The sequence below is a fragment of the Nuphar pumila genome, chromosome 7, assembly GCF_984573655.1.
Source record: "Nuphar pumila chromosome 7, dmNupPumi1.hap1.1, whole genome shotgun sequence".
Taxonomy (NCBI): domain Eukaryota; kingdom Viridiplantae; phylum Streptophyta; class Magnoliopsida; order Nymphaeales; family Nymphaeaceae; genus Nuphar; species Nuphar pumila.
This window is the reverse complement of record NC_143255.1, coordinates 130,024,825-130,038,678: the sequence shown is the minus strand read 5'-3', so window position 1 is coordinate 130,038,678 and position 13,854 is coordinate 130,024,825. Positions and strand designations below refer to the sequence as shown.

At 39.4% G+C, this 13,854-nt stretch overlaps 1 protein-coding gene across 2 annotated transcripts in view; it reads left to right on the top strand.

Moving 5' to 3' along the window:
- Positions 1–11,478, top strand: part of LOC149833528 (uncharacterized) — a 28,283-nt gene extending 16,805 nt beyond the window's left edge. For both annotated transcript variants that reach the window (XM_090015183.1, XM_090015184.1), the window contains exons 7-10: positions 8,065–8,203; positions 8,773–8,933; positions 9,018–9,147; positions 9,434–11,478. In XM_090015183.1, coding sequence (XP_089871309.1) covers positions 8,065–8,203; positions 8,773–8,933; positions 9,018–9,147; positions 9,434–11,092 — 2,089 coding nt within the window. In that variant the 3' untranslated portion in view covers positions 11,093–11,478. The remainder of the gene's footprint in view (positions 1–8,064; positions 8,204–8,772; positions 8,934–9,017; positions 9,148–9,433) is intronic.
- The last annotated feature ends 2,376 nt before the right edge of the window (positions 11,479–13,854 follow it).

The window sequence follows — 13,854 nt, the reverse complement described above, 5'->3', positions numbered from 1 at the left end:
TGGTTGTGTTTTGCCACATACATCATCTACCTAGGATAAGAATGTTGTTTGCTACTTGTGGCATTGATGGACCAACTTTCCCCGTAGTACTACTGACCATCTCTGGAGCTTGTCAACCTTGCGTGGTGGATCCCCTCCGTGCACAATACCTGATATGTATCACAGGCAGAGGTGTTCAACTAGAAGCGATACGATAGAGGAAGAAGATGAACATGATCGGGTTTATGAGCTATGTAGTCAAAAGTGCTAGGCGGTGCCTAGTCGGTGGACCCCTAAAAAGCCTAGTCGGGGACTAGGCAGATTAGTCGGTGAAATGAAACAAGATGTGCACAATCACAATGCCAACAAAGGGCTACACAAGTGCACTAACACAAGAAGGTCTCTAATGGACCGATTACAATCTCACAAAAGAGATACACAAGATCACAATCCACAAGAACACAATATAAAAACAAGTATTTTTTATAACTTCACAAATATGCTTCTAAGAGCATATTGACACATACAAAAGGGACTCTATTTATAGAGCCTCACATAGAGGAAAGGAGGGGCAGTCTGCTTCCCAAAAATCATATTTGAATATGACTTAATAAAACAACAACAACAACAACAACAACAACTACTACGCCTTCATCCCAAAACAATTGGGGTCGGCGATATGAACCAACAAAGAAAATCATTCTGGGTCTTCCACATAAATCCTTCTCCTCCAATCATTTCTATCCAATGCCATGTCCTCGGTGAGGTTCAAAGCATTCATATCCTTTCCTATCACCTCCATCCATGTCTTCTTAGGCCTACCCCGACCTCTTTTAACTAATATATTTTCCCATTTCTCCATCCTTCTAAATGGAGCATCATTAGGCCTTCGCCGAATATGTCCAAACCACCGTAAACGATTCTCTTTCATCTTATTTTCAATGGGTGCAACGCCTACCTTCTTACGTATCTCCTCGTTCTGAATCTTATCTTTTATTGTATTTCCACACATCCATCTAAGCATACGCATCTTAGCTACACTCATTTTTTGAATATGATGTCTCTTGACAACCCAACATTCCGTACCATATAGTAAGGCAGGCCTAATAGTCGTCCTATAAAACTTTCCCTTCAACCGCAATGGCATTCTACATGACTTAATAAAACAAAATAAAAGAAAATTAAAAAGGACTATACAGTTCCTGCTGGACTGTATTTATTACATAAATAAAAAACCAAAATACCCCTGATATATATATATATACACATTGTAATTTAACAGTCGGTACCTTAATTAGAAAAATAAAAATATATATAAAATATGCAAATGAACTGCTAAAATTAGTAACAAAACATAAAATCAATCAACATTAAGCAATAGATAAAAAACATGTCAAACATTACAAAACCTGCCCAAATATTAACAATTGAATAAGCAAAGCAAACAACTATCAACAAATGCCAAATAATTTAAAAATAATCTAAATTCTTAAAATAAAATGCTAAAACTAACAACAAACATGTATCCAATATAAAATCAATGAACAACAAATGCACAAAGTATAATATATTGATATCGTCAAGCATAGTAAACATGTTATATAACTTATATTACAAAACCTGCCCAAATATTATTAAGACTAACAACAAAGATGTATCCAACATAAAATTAATCAACAAATGCACAAAGTACAAAGTACCACTATCGTGAAGCATAGCTTTATAGTAAACCTGTTATATTACAAAACTTGACCAAAAATTAAGACACATCTACATACATAAACAAACACAAATAACAATTCAATGTCACATCTACATAAACAAACACACATAACAAATTAATTAAAACAAAAAAAAAACAAAAAATGCACATAACAAGTTGCAGGGTACCGATTTTTCCAGCTAGGCAAGGACCGACTAGGCGCCTAGGCGAAAAAATTGGTACCCCTGAAAGGGAAAAACTAGGAATCCGTCCGATTCCTAGTTTTTCCTTCGACTAGCCCGACTAGGCACCTAGTCGGTGCCTTTGACTACATAGCTTATGAGGAAGATAACTTCATTAACTTCAAAATAAAGAGTTACAAGAATAAAAGGGGTTGATACCCGTACCTTAATATTATTGTTCATAAATACCCTTATGAAAACTAAGTAAAATACAAAGAAGTGAAAAGTTACAATATTACCCCCCATAAACAATGTTATATACATGAGGGGTAGCACATATGGGTAATACACATTTGTACATATTCCAACACTCCCGTCACACTTGAGATGATGCAAGAGGTATCATTCCAAGTTTAGAGAGAAATGATTGAAAATGTAATGGTGCCAAGCTCTTGGTAAAAATATTTGTGATTTGCTCTTTTGAGCTCACATGATCCAAAAATACAATTCCATCCTCGTATGATCTTATAAAGTGTCAATCTATCTCAACGTGTTTTATCCTCGTGAAATTCTGGATTCTTCGCAATATGGACGACACTCATATTGTCACAATATAGGTGACTTCTTCCACAAATGGATACTCCTATCTCTCCCATAAGTCATCTAATCCATACAACTTCTACAGTCACTTGAGCTATAGCTTTATATTTTGCTTCTTTTGTGGACAAGGCTACCTGTAGTTCCCTTTTGCTTTTTCATTTCAATGAAAACACAAAATCCAGTGGTAGAAATCCTATCACGTGTAAATCTCCCAAAATCTGCATCACAAAAAGCTCTCATATCTAAAATAGTAGATGAAAAAAACATCCCAAAATGCATGATAGCTATTACATATCTGATAATCCAAAGAACAACTGCAAGATGCACTGATCTAGGGGAGCTCATGAATTGACTGACCACACAAACTGCATAAGTGATGTCAGGCTTTGATATTGCCAGATATATCAAACTTTCGACTAACTGTCTATAAACAACTGGATCATCAAGTTCAACACCATCTGTAGCTCTCAAGTTTATATTTGCTTCCATAGGTTAATTGACCTTCTTGGAGTCTTCAACAAGTCTTGCTTTCATAACAAGATAAGTTGCATGCTTGTGCTATGATAAATAAATGCCTCTTCTTGAGGAAGCAACCTCCAATCCAATGAAGTATTTTAAATTTCTCAGATCCTTCATTTCAAATATGCCAATCAACCTCCTTTTGGTGTTCACCTTTTGTAAATCATCACATGTAATAATCATATCATCCACATATAGAAGCAATATACATTTTTCCTTTTTGCGAGGAGGAAACAAATAGAGCAGGATCATGATGACTTTGCTCAAACCCAACAAATTTAACTTCAGAACTGAATTTTTCAAACCACGCTCTTGGTGCTTGTTTAAGCCCATAAAATGCTTTTCTTAATCTACATACCTTACCCTATGAATTATTTTACCCTGGTGGTATTGCCATATAGACGTATTGTCCTAAGTCTCCATTCAAAAAGGCATTCTTAATATCTAATTGCCACAAATTTCACTCTCACCGCAACCATTGCAAGTGAAGTTCTTATGGTAGTCATATGGGGCACATGAGCAAAAGTCTCGGCAAAATCGATTCCAAATTATTGACTATATCCCTTTACGACCAGTCTTGCCTTATATTGTTCAATTAACCCGTTTACTTTGGTCTTAATTTTATAAACCCACTTGCCACCAACTATATTCTTGCCAGGTGAAAAAATCAACAATATCACATTCCTGCATCCTCTCCAGTGCACTCAATTTCTTAGTCATTACCTATTGCTATTCCTCTTTAGATGCTGCCTTTGCATAGAAATTAGGCTCAACAAAAGAGTAGATTAAAGCTAGAAATGCACGATGTTGAGGAAAAAATGAATCATAAGACACAAAGCGAGTTAGAAGAACATAGACTCTAGAATTTCTACGTACCTGATGAGGTGCCAAGGTGAGGGGAGACTCTAGACTTGTGTGCTTGGAATCAGCCGAAGAGGGATTAGAATTGGCCTCTTCATTGTTTGTATCCTCTATTTCTACATGATCTAAAAAGGGTATTTCAATCATAATCTCTTGCATCCTTGAATAGGTTTGCCCAAACCTATTATCCTCATTTTGATTTTCCTCCCATCGAATCACCAAACTCTCATTCAGTCTTTTTTCCACAGGAAACAATACAAAAAAAGAAGTCCATTGAGTCTTTCCCTTTAACTTTGACATTATCAAAATAAGGTATACTCTCATGAAAGACTACATGTCTAGATACTCATATTCTCTTTTCTACAAGATCGTAGCACTTATAACCTTTTTGGCTAGAAAATAATCCAAAAAAAAAAACATTTAACAACACCAGGTGAAAGCTTATCTCTATAACTACTGAGTAACAAAACAAAACATGTACATTAAAAAACTTTCATCATCCTATAATTTGGGATTGCACCATACAATTTCTGAAATGGAGATATACCTTTAAGAATCCCTGATGGCATGCGATTTATTTGATAAATAGAGCCATGTGTACTGCATATTTCCAATGTTCTTTAGGTACATGTCCACCAAAGAGCAATTCTCGAGTGATTTCTAAAATATGTTTGTTCTTGCTTTCTAGCACACCATTTTGCGTAGGAGTACATGGACATGTCTTCTCATACTCAATTCATTTTTCCTAAAAAAAAACTCTCAAACAAACTACAAATGTATTCTCCACCAGAGTCACCACAAAGAATTTTAATGTCAACATTAAGACGAGTTTCAATCATGACATAATTTTTTTTAAAGATTTCAAAAATGTCACTTTATCTTGTACAATCATCAATAAATGTGACAAAATATGATGAACCGCTCTTAGACAAAACAAGTGAGGGACCCCACACATCCGAATGTACAAGATCAAAAGAACTCTCAGCTTCTCTCTCTAGATCTAAATGGCAAGGCATGATTCTTTGCCCACTTACAACTCTCATACCTCTGCGCATGACTTGACACAATCAGTTTTGACCAGAGTTACCGGAAGCGCCTATGTAGTAGGGGAAGCGCGCTTCCCCGATACGCGTTTTGGAAGCGCGAAACGTCGTGCTTCTGAAATGCGTAGGGAAGCATGCTTCTCCCACACTTTCCTCTTTTTTTCATTTTTTTCTTCTTTTTTCGCTTCCCCCTCACTTCCTAGGTCGCTTTCGGTTTGCTTCCCAGGTCGCTTCCGAGACGGTTCGTGATTCGCTTCTAAGTCGTCCCACGCTTCCCGCTTCCTAAAATTTTGAAAGTGCCTCGCTTCCCGCTTCTCGCGACCGCTTCTCGCGACTGGCAACCATGGTTTTGACCCACCTAAACTTCTAAATGACACCAGATGTTGCAATCTAAAACTAGAAATATGACCTAATCTCTGGTGTCACAAAACAAAGTCATCCAAAATTATAGCTCCAAGACAGACTCGTGATTTTCTCTGAGTACTCATGGCTTGACAGTCTAGATAATAAAGATCTTCTCTTCTATGGCCAATCTCAATCCTCTTCCCTGACAGTTGATCCTGCACGACATAGTGAACAAGAGAAAATGTAACATTACAGTTAAATTTAGTAATCTGACCAACTGAGATGAAATTCATAGCAAGAGAAAGAGCATGATATACTTAGGAGATATATAGCTTACTACCATAATATGAATTAGGAGTAACACCTAACTTTAGAAACATGCATAGAGGGTCTATTTGCAATGCAAAAGACACCATTACATGGTTGACAATCAAATAAGACAAATTTACGAGTTGTAATGTGACATGACACTCCTAAGTCTATCAACCAACTAGGGGAATAATCAGAGATACTTGTGAAAGTACTACCAGAGGAAGAGGGAGGAGCGGAGGAAGGAGATGAGGCAGTGACAGACTGAGTTAAGAGCTGCAACTGGAGAATCTGTTGTTGCATCTGCTGAATCTTTGCCTGACCACCACCTGACTGATCAGAAAGGTTTGCACCTGACAAAGTCACTGACTGGATGCTACTGCTACCATCAGCTTTCCCATCCTTAGACCTAATACTCTCTCCACTCGGTGACGTGATAAAGACTCCACCCTTCCTCTTCTTCAACACTAGTCCAGTACTCTTCATATGACGATCCCTTTGCAGTAATGGCACTACATTGCACTCAAATCCCCTCTACCTCCAACTTGATCTTCTCCTCTGCTAGAAATTCTGCCACTTGCCTGTCTCTAAAGTGCCATAACAGACTCATCTGATGAGAATGTTACAACTTACAAGAGACCTCATCTTGGTCTTCTCAACAATAAGCTCAGCTGGCGCCTGAGTAATTGATGGCAAGAAGGGTCTATGGAGCATGACACTCCTTACCCCATCAAATTCAGGATGTAGTGCCATGGGAAACTCAATCAGCCTGCCAGTCTTCCTATGTTTCTCAAATATGTCCATGCATGCTTTGCAGTCATTGAATGTCACATTTTGCACATTTTTCATATTTAGGTTGACCTTCCATAAGGGCCAGAGCATCCCAAACACGTTGCATTTCTGAATAAAATTCTTCTACAGAATTCCCTTGCCACATGGCTCTCAATTCTTGTAAGGTGATATTGTTTTGCTCAATTTTCTTGTTTGTATACCTGCTTAAGGTATGATCATGCATCTTTGGCCTCCTGAAAATTTGAAAGATTCACTGCTATCTTCTGTTCTACTGACCCTAGGATCCAGACCTTCACTCGCATTGTTTACTATCCATTATTCCATTTGTTTGTCATTATCTGGATCAGTGGCCTTAGGTTTGCTTTTGACCCATTCAGATAACCCTGAAGACCTTTTCCAACAATTACCACAATAAGTTGGCCCAGTATGCATAATTCGTTCAATCGAGCTTCACTGGGACGAGTTGTATACCTTCTCCCTTTTCCATATTTTGCAAACTACCCCCAACTACAAGTTCTCAGGATGAGGCTGCACACTAAAAGAAAGGATATGCAAAACAAGATGACAATGCAAAATGTATTACAAGCATATTCACGCAAGATCACAAGTACATCCGCACACTATCACACATCACAAATATGTTGAATCTACTAACTGTTCAACAAGAACTCACAAACCCAATATCAACCAACACACAGTCATGCAACACCACAAGACAAACCCTATCGATGCAGCCTTTGTATTAACAACATATTAAAGAAGTCATCAACACCAATAACAAAACCTCACACAGTGTATTCTTCACGATTCCCTGCAGCAGCCAGCCAAAAAATGCCAAAAACAATCTGTCATAACTCAAAGAAACAGCATACTGAGTTACCGCTCTTTTTAGCTCATTCAAAAACTTTTAATATTTGCTCCAAAATATCAAAACACATGAGAAAAGCATACCCAACTCACTTCTTATGCAAGAACAACCTGACCCAAACCTATCTCAGCCATTAACAGCCATCGATATGTACGAAAATGCCAAAAATTCCAAATCTGGTTACTGTAGCATACAAAATCCAGGGAACATTGAAAAATATCCCAAAATTCTAATATGTTACTGATTGTGATGATCTTTCTTCCAAAAATCCTCTAAAATCTGTAGCTATAGAACTGCTATCTTAGTCGACTCTTACTGCATGAGACACCCCTTCAATGGTGACGTCACCAACATCGAGTGAGACCACCGAAACAGCACCTCTGCAGCATGGGAATGCAGCTGCCTCCCTCTCCAAATCTTTTTCTGCTATAAACCTGCTCTGATACCATATCACGAGCAGAGGTGTTCAGCTGTAGGCAATACGATGGACGATGGGGTTTATGAGGAAGATAACTTTGTTAACTTCAAAATGAATAACTTTGTTAACTTCAAAATGAAGAGTTACAACAATAAAGGGGTTCTACAGCTGTACCCTAATATTATTGTTCCTAAAATATCCTTGTGAACTAAGTGAATTCACAAAAGTGAAAAGTTACAATATTATCCCAATAAAAATGTTATATACATGAGAGGGATAACACATATGGGTCATACACATTTGAACATATTCCAACAATGTGTTTTCCATTTGCAACATGAAAATTATACTTGATTATGAAGGGATTTGAGTCATTTTAAATTGGATGCCTCAAAATTTTGAAATCAAGCTTACTGAAATTTTCTGTTTCGGTTGTTTGGGAACAGGTTATTAAAACCTAAAGGTGGGAAATCAATAAGCATTTTCACAAATAAAAAAGTGGATAACAATTCAGGAAAAGAAGATAAACAGGTCAAAACATCTTTTAATTCCCGCGATCCTGATGCATATATGTCTTCTTCTAAGGTATGACCTGATCTCTCTCTCTCTCTTTTGTTTTAAATATATTTCTTAGAAGCTAGATTTTTGTCACTACTTACCAAAAGCATGTCTCCTCTCTGTATCTGCTTAAAATGTCTTGATTAGTCACTCTGGAAAACACACGTTGGTTTTATCATAAATGTGCACTTCAGGAGATAATGGCATCTCTCTCTCTCTCTCTCTCTCTCTCTTGCATGCAGAAGTGCATGAACACACACACACTGCATGCATACACAATCACAAATAGTGGTGTATGTATAGAGAAATGCTTGTTAGTCTTTGTCAAAGTGTGTCCCTTAATGCTTAAAATGCACACACTTATACCTAGGTTGCTGCTGCAAACACCACTCATTTCAGGAAAAGTAAGTTTTTACTTTTTTTTTCTGCTCTATAGATCATCCAGAATGGCCTGAACAGGTTTCTTCTTATTTTGGTGCTTAAAATTTGTTTATTGTATCTTCATTGGAAGTGAATAGTTGTACTTGATTTATGAAGACAGGCTAGAGTTATATGATTTGAGGTTTTAACTGTCTTTTGCGGTGGGGTGAATACAGATCAGCAGGACACAGCAACAAATGGTCAAGAAACTAAAGCAGACAGGTGGATCAGTTAAGTTCAAATCTCTTAACCGGGTGTTGGGTGACACCAAAAAGCTTGAAATACAACCAGATGATGCTTTTGAGGAGGAAGAGAAAAATAAGTTGCACAACCATTGGTTAGTGATATTTTTTTACATTTTGTGATGTTGAACTACAAGTAACACCCAATTTTGCAATCTTCTGCAAAACTGTGTATGTAGGTTGCAAATTGCTTGCACGGAAATTGCGGCTGCTTATGCTTCTCACATAGAAAGGCAGTCACAGACAGTACAGTTAATGGCATTGCTAGGTCAAGAAATTGCAGATAGTCAGAGGCTTATGATCAACAAGGTTTGTTGATCTTCTTCAAGCACTTGTGGGTATTTCTTTGTCATTGCCTGAGTTGCCGGCCATTCTTTATAATGATTACTACGTGCTCAGCACAAATCTGCTTATTACTTGCTAATGTGCAATATTATAGTCAATTCATTGGACAAGTTCTTTTGAATGCTCTACGGTGTTCTAGTGGGTACCTTCTCTGGAAATAAAAGAAATGTTATCCATGTCCTGAAAGCTGAGCAGATTATTCTTTTCAAATTAAGGTGCTTAATCATTTATCATTGGTTTTGTTGTTCAGGATGAGGAGGAAGAGAGTGGAAATTGTGAACTAGAAAACCAAGAAAACAGTTTTCAATCTTCGGATGCCGGTGGGCCTGATATTGCAAACGAGAATTATGATCAAGAAGATTCTGTCCCTTCTAGTGGTGATCATCAAGCGTTGGAGCGGATGCGGTCACTCAACAGTCATCACGAACCTGATGTCACCTCTGAGGAATTGGAGGAGGATATTAATAACTCAAATGAGATGGGAATTGAGAATAATGAATCCACTCCGCAATCCATTCATCATCGGTCTTTGAAGCGGATTCCTTCACTGAACAGTCACGTGCCTGAACTTGTCTGTGAGGAACCAGAGGAGGGTGTCAAGAACTCAGATGTGCCTGAACTTGTCTATGAGGAATCAGAGGAGGATATCAAGAACTTGGATGAGATGGTGATTGAAAATTGTGAGAGAAATGTTGCTGAATCATTAGTTGTGTGCTTGAAAACTGATCGGTGTACTGGGGAGGAGCCTTCTACCGCACCTGGCTTGTCTAAATTTCTAGAAAATGCCAAATCAGATGAGAATATGATTCAAGGAAGAGGTGCCAATGAAGATGTCTGGTTGGCAGTGCGCACAGCAGATACAATGTACTATGATGAAAGACATGATTATGCAGCTGTGAATAAATTATCAATCAGACAGCATCAGCCAGGTGAAGAGCAACCTGCTCGTATGATTAATCTGGAGGAAGACATTCTCAGAGATGAAGATGAAGATGAAGATGAAGATGAAGAGCAGATCCTAGGTAGACCTGATGATGATGTGGGGTCAACCGTCCAGGTGGATAGTGGACCATCTTTTTTTGATGCATATGCAGATGATGGGCAGAGTCGACTGGTAAGCAAGCCATTTCTTCTCAAGGGGCAGCATTCTTATCCGGATCAGCATGTAGATGGGATGAAGCAGCAAGAACTAGAGTTCTCCATGACGAGCAACAACCTGTCGGAGGGTTTCTGCTACTCTCAGCACCTCCATGAGCAACAGCAGCAGCAGATGCTTGAACAGGGACATGCCCGAGAAAAAGAGCTTTACACGCATCACCTTATGCAGAAGAACATGTACGAGTATCCTGGCAAGCGTCCAAATCGTGAAGTCTTCGCAGCAACAACCAGCTCCCTTGACTGGGAAGCAGATTCTGTACGTATGCTACCTTTTCAGCCTTCAGCTGCTGGAGAGATGTTGGACCACCACTGGGGTTCCTGTGAGAGCCGGACCCACTCTAACTGGTCTGGCTTGGAAGTTCCGGAATCATCTCAAGGTCAGTGCCCCGGTGATGGAAGTGGTGGGGATAATGGCTTGTTTAGCTTTCTACCGCAGTGGAACGGATTGGGACGGTCACCTTACGACTCAGTGAGCTCTGATCAGTATGTTGGCTCAAGTGCATATGCTGGTGAGGCTGTTTCAGAGGGTAATGAGATCCAGTGTCAAGGTCACGGCACACAGTTTGCATATGTTAACCAGCAATTCGGTTACATGAATCCACCTGATGAGACTGCTCTTCACAAAACAGGCAGTAGCATTGCATGGATGAACATGCCTCTGGCTGCTGGTGTGAACTCAGAACTGATGCATCAAAATTCTATGATGCATGATCCAATAGGAAAGCCGTTTCTGGGCTCCTGGAACCAGTAGTCTCTCGGAATGTCGACAGTGTGCTTTTCAGCAAGTCTGGATCACATTATTCGCTTTTCATCATTGTCGTGCTTGGGCAGCAGAGATCGCCTGCCTGCACCATGACATGGTGTGGAAGAGAAGCAGAGGAGCCCGTGGGAAAGAGCCAAAGAGGAGGCAGAATGGAAGATCCTTAACAATGGGCACAAGTAAATTCTGTAAATATTAAGAGTCCAGGATCTCACCTTAAATACCTGTGTACATATATCCAAGGAAAGGTGCCCTCCAACTCCAATTTTGGATAACCAGAGCCATTTTCTTTTTGGTTAGTTGCAGCTGTTATTGAATTTCATGAATTTTTCATCCTCTCAATAATGAAGCTTACTTCCGTGTCCTTTTTGCCTCTAAATATTGAAGTTTTTTATTCACCTTTTTATTCTGATCGATTCTCAGGTGGACTACTGATGTTACGTGGGTCACTCATGCAGCGGCTATCAGTTTTGTGCAAGCATTTGGTGGGAATTGAGAACAGGTGCAATGCGATTGCATTCTTTGAGTGTGCTGCTGAACCGGCCATCTGATGTTGGGCCCTCCAGCTGACAAGCTGTGTCCCGTAGATGGTGGCTGATCAGGTGCAGCAGCACACAAAAAGTGTACAATCACATTGCACCTGACCCTCCTTTACGAGGGAGGTGCTACTGCTACCCGGCTTTCCCATGATGGTGGCCTTTTTTGTGGAGGGTGAAGGGCCTACTACCTTTATGGTGTGAATGTTTCACGCTCATATGAAAGAGGGCCTGTTTCCCGTTCTTTCGTGAAACAAACACCCCCTCAAGGTTTTCCTTAGAAAGCACAATTGAGTGAGAGATTTTGAAAAATTGGGTTTTAGAAGCATATTTGGAAGTTGTCAATAAATCTAAATGTAACAAGAAATAAAAACAATGAATATAAAGGAGAATGTAAGATATAAAAAGTAGGGAAAATCACAAAAATAGTATATGGATCCAGATTATGCTAAAACAAACTTTTTTCCGATCCAGGTATCTATTTTCCACATATCACCTATGGATTCAGATCAGATCCAGCAAGAGCCTATTACGAGACCCATGTTGGATCTGAATCTGGAACAAAAGGTTCTTTCCAACGATTACTCGACCCATATTGGATATGTTTTTTCGACAGAGAAAGCTGAGGTCAGTTATACAAGCATAACATTTGGGGTTTGAACTTGCAACGTCCCAACACAAGGTGACATTAACTAACTACTACCAGACAAGGGGAGTCCCCTTTGGTATATTGGATATGTTTGCAACACATCCGAGAGCAGATCAAGTGATCTGCCAAATCACTACAAGGACCATGAGGTCCTTGTGGGATGAAGCAATGGACGGTGAAGATGTGATTTGACAGATCACCTGATCTGGTCTCCTTACGTGCATGCAACCAGTTCTTGGGATGGGAGTTTATGCATTTGATAAAAAGCTTAATGAAACTATCTTGGTAGTGGCTGTTTGGGAAAAAGACACTGAGGAAGTTGTTTATGCGTTTGGGAAAGGAGGGGAAACTGTCTCACCATAGTATTTGCACTGAAAACGGAAATTGGTAATTACTGCTTCTTAGGGATGATAAATACTCCCTCAAATCAGTTCTAAAATAATGCTGCAGCCCCCAAACATTCTTAAAAAGATCAGGTGCCATCACATGGCTCAATTTTTTGTGCCTTACGCACCTGATCACCCTCCATCTTGGGATCAGGTGCCTGAGGCACAAAAAATGTGCCATGTGATGGCACCTGATCTGGGCTCGAACAATCTTGGTAGGAAGTTAGGAGGTTGCAAAGGGTTTGGCGTAGTGGGATGGGTCCTAGGCCGCTAGGCAGGTGGTCTAGATTCAAATCACATGGGCGTCACCCATGCTCAAGTAGAAGGGCGATGGCTCTCTGGGGAAAAGGTAAGCCCACAAAATTTTACGCTGCCAGGATAGCGATTACTATGACTCTGATCATGGGGATGGTTTCTCCATGTAAATATCAAAAAAAATGTTGGGAGGTCGCAAATCCATGGTCACTCCTTATTGTGTGGAATCTACAAATGCATTTCCAACGGCTGGCTCCAAAATGAAGCCTTATATACAGAGAAATGTGTAGCGCTGATCATTTTTATCCCGGACTGTCATAGATGCGTTTTTTTACTTAATCCAAACCTGTAGATGTATTTATCATCACTTGTTTACTAAAAACCATGTTTTGGATCTAATCAATTTAACATGAGTTCTTAATTTTTTGAGGTAAAGAGATATCTAAACCGAAAAAAATATTTAAGCTAATACATATTTTCTACTAAATAAAGCATATATATATTTATAATGCAAGTATGTTTTTTAAAGAGGCCGACGATATAACAGATAAATGGTTTGAAAGCTGCAAATTTGTCCCTGTATACATGCCATTATTAGCAGGGCAAGTTTGGGTCCTTACATAACTTTTAACCGAATCCGCTTTCCCCTTGTCCAGCACAACAAAGTCGCTGAGACCGGCCGGGTCAAGCCTCTGACTCTCCCAGATCCAACCTCAACTTCGGACCCAGATCCGGTTTGGACCCGACCCGATGTGCAAGATCTGAGGCCTTGATTGCAACGGCAGCGAGAGCGGAAGTAACCGAAGATCATATACTGCCGACATTATTACCCATTTTACCCCTGATTTCTTTTCGATTTTACCAGGAGTTACTTTTAAACGTTAGTTAACTGGAAGTGCAACACGACCACACAGTGAGAGAAAATCT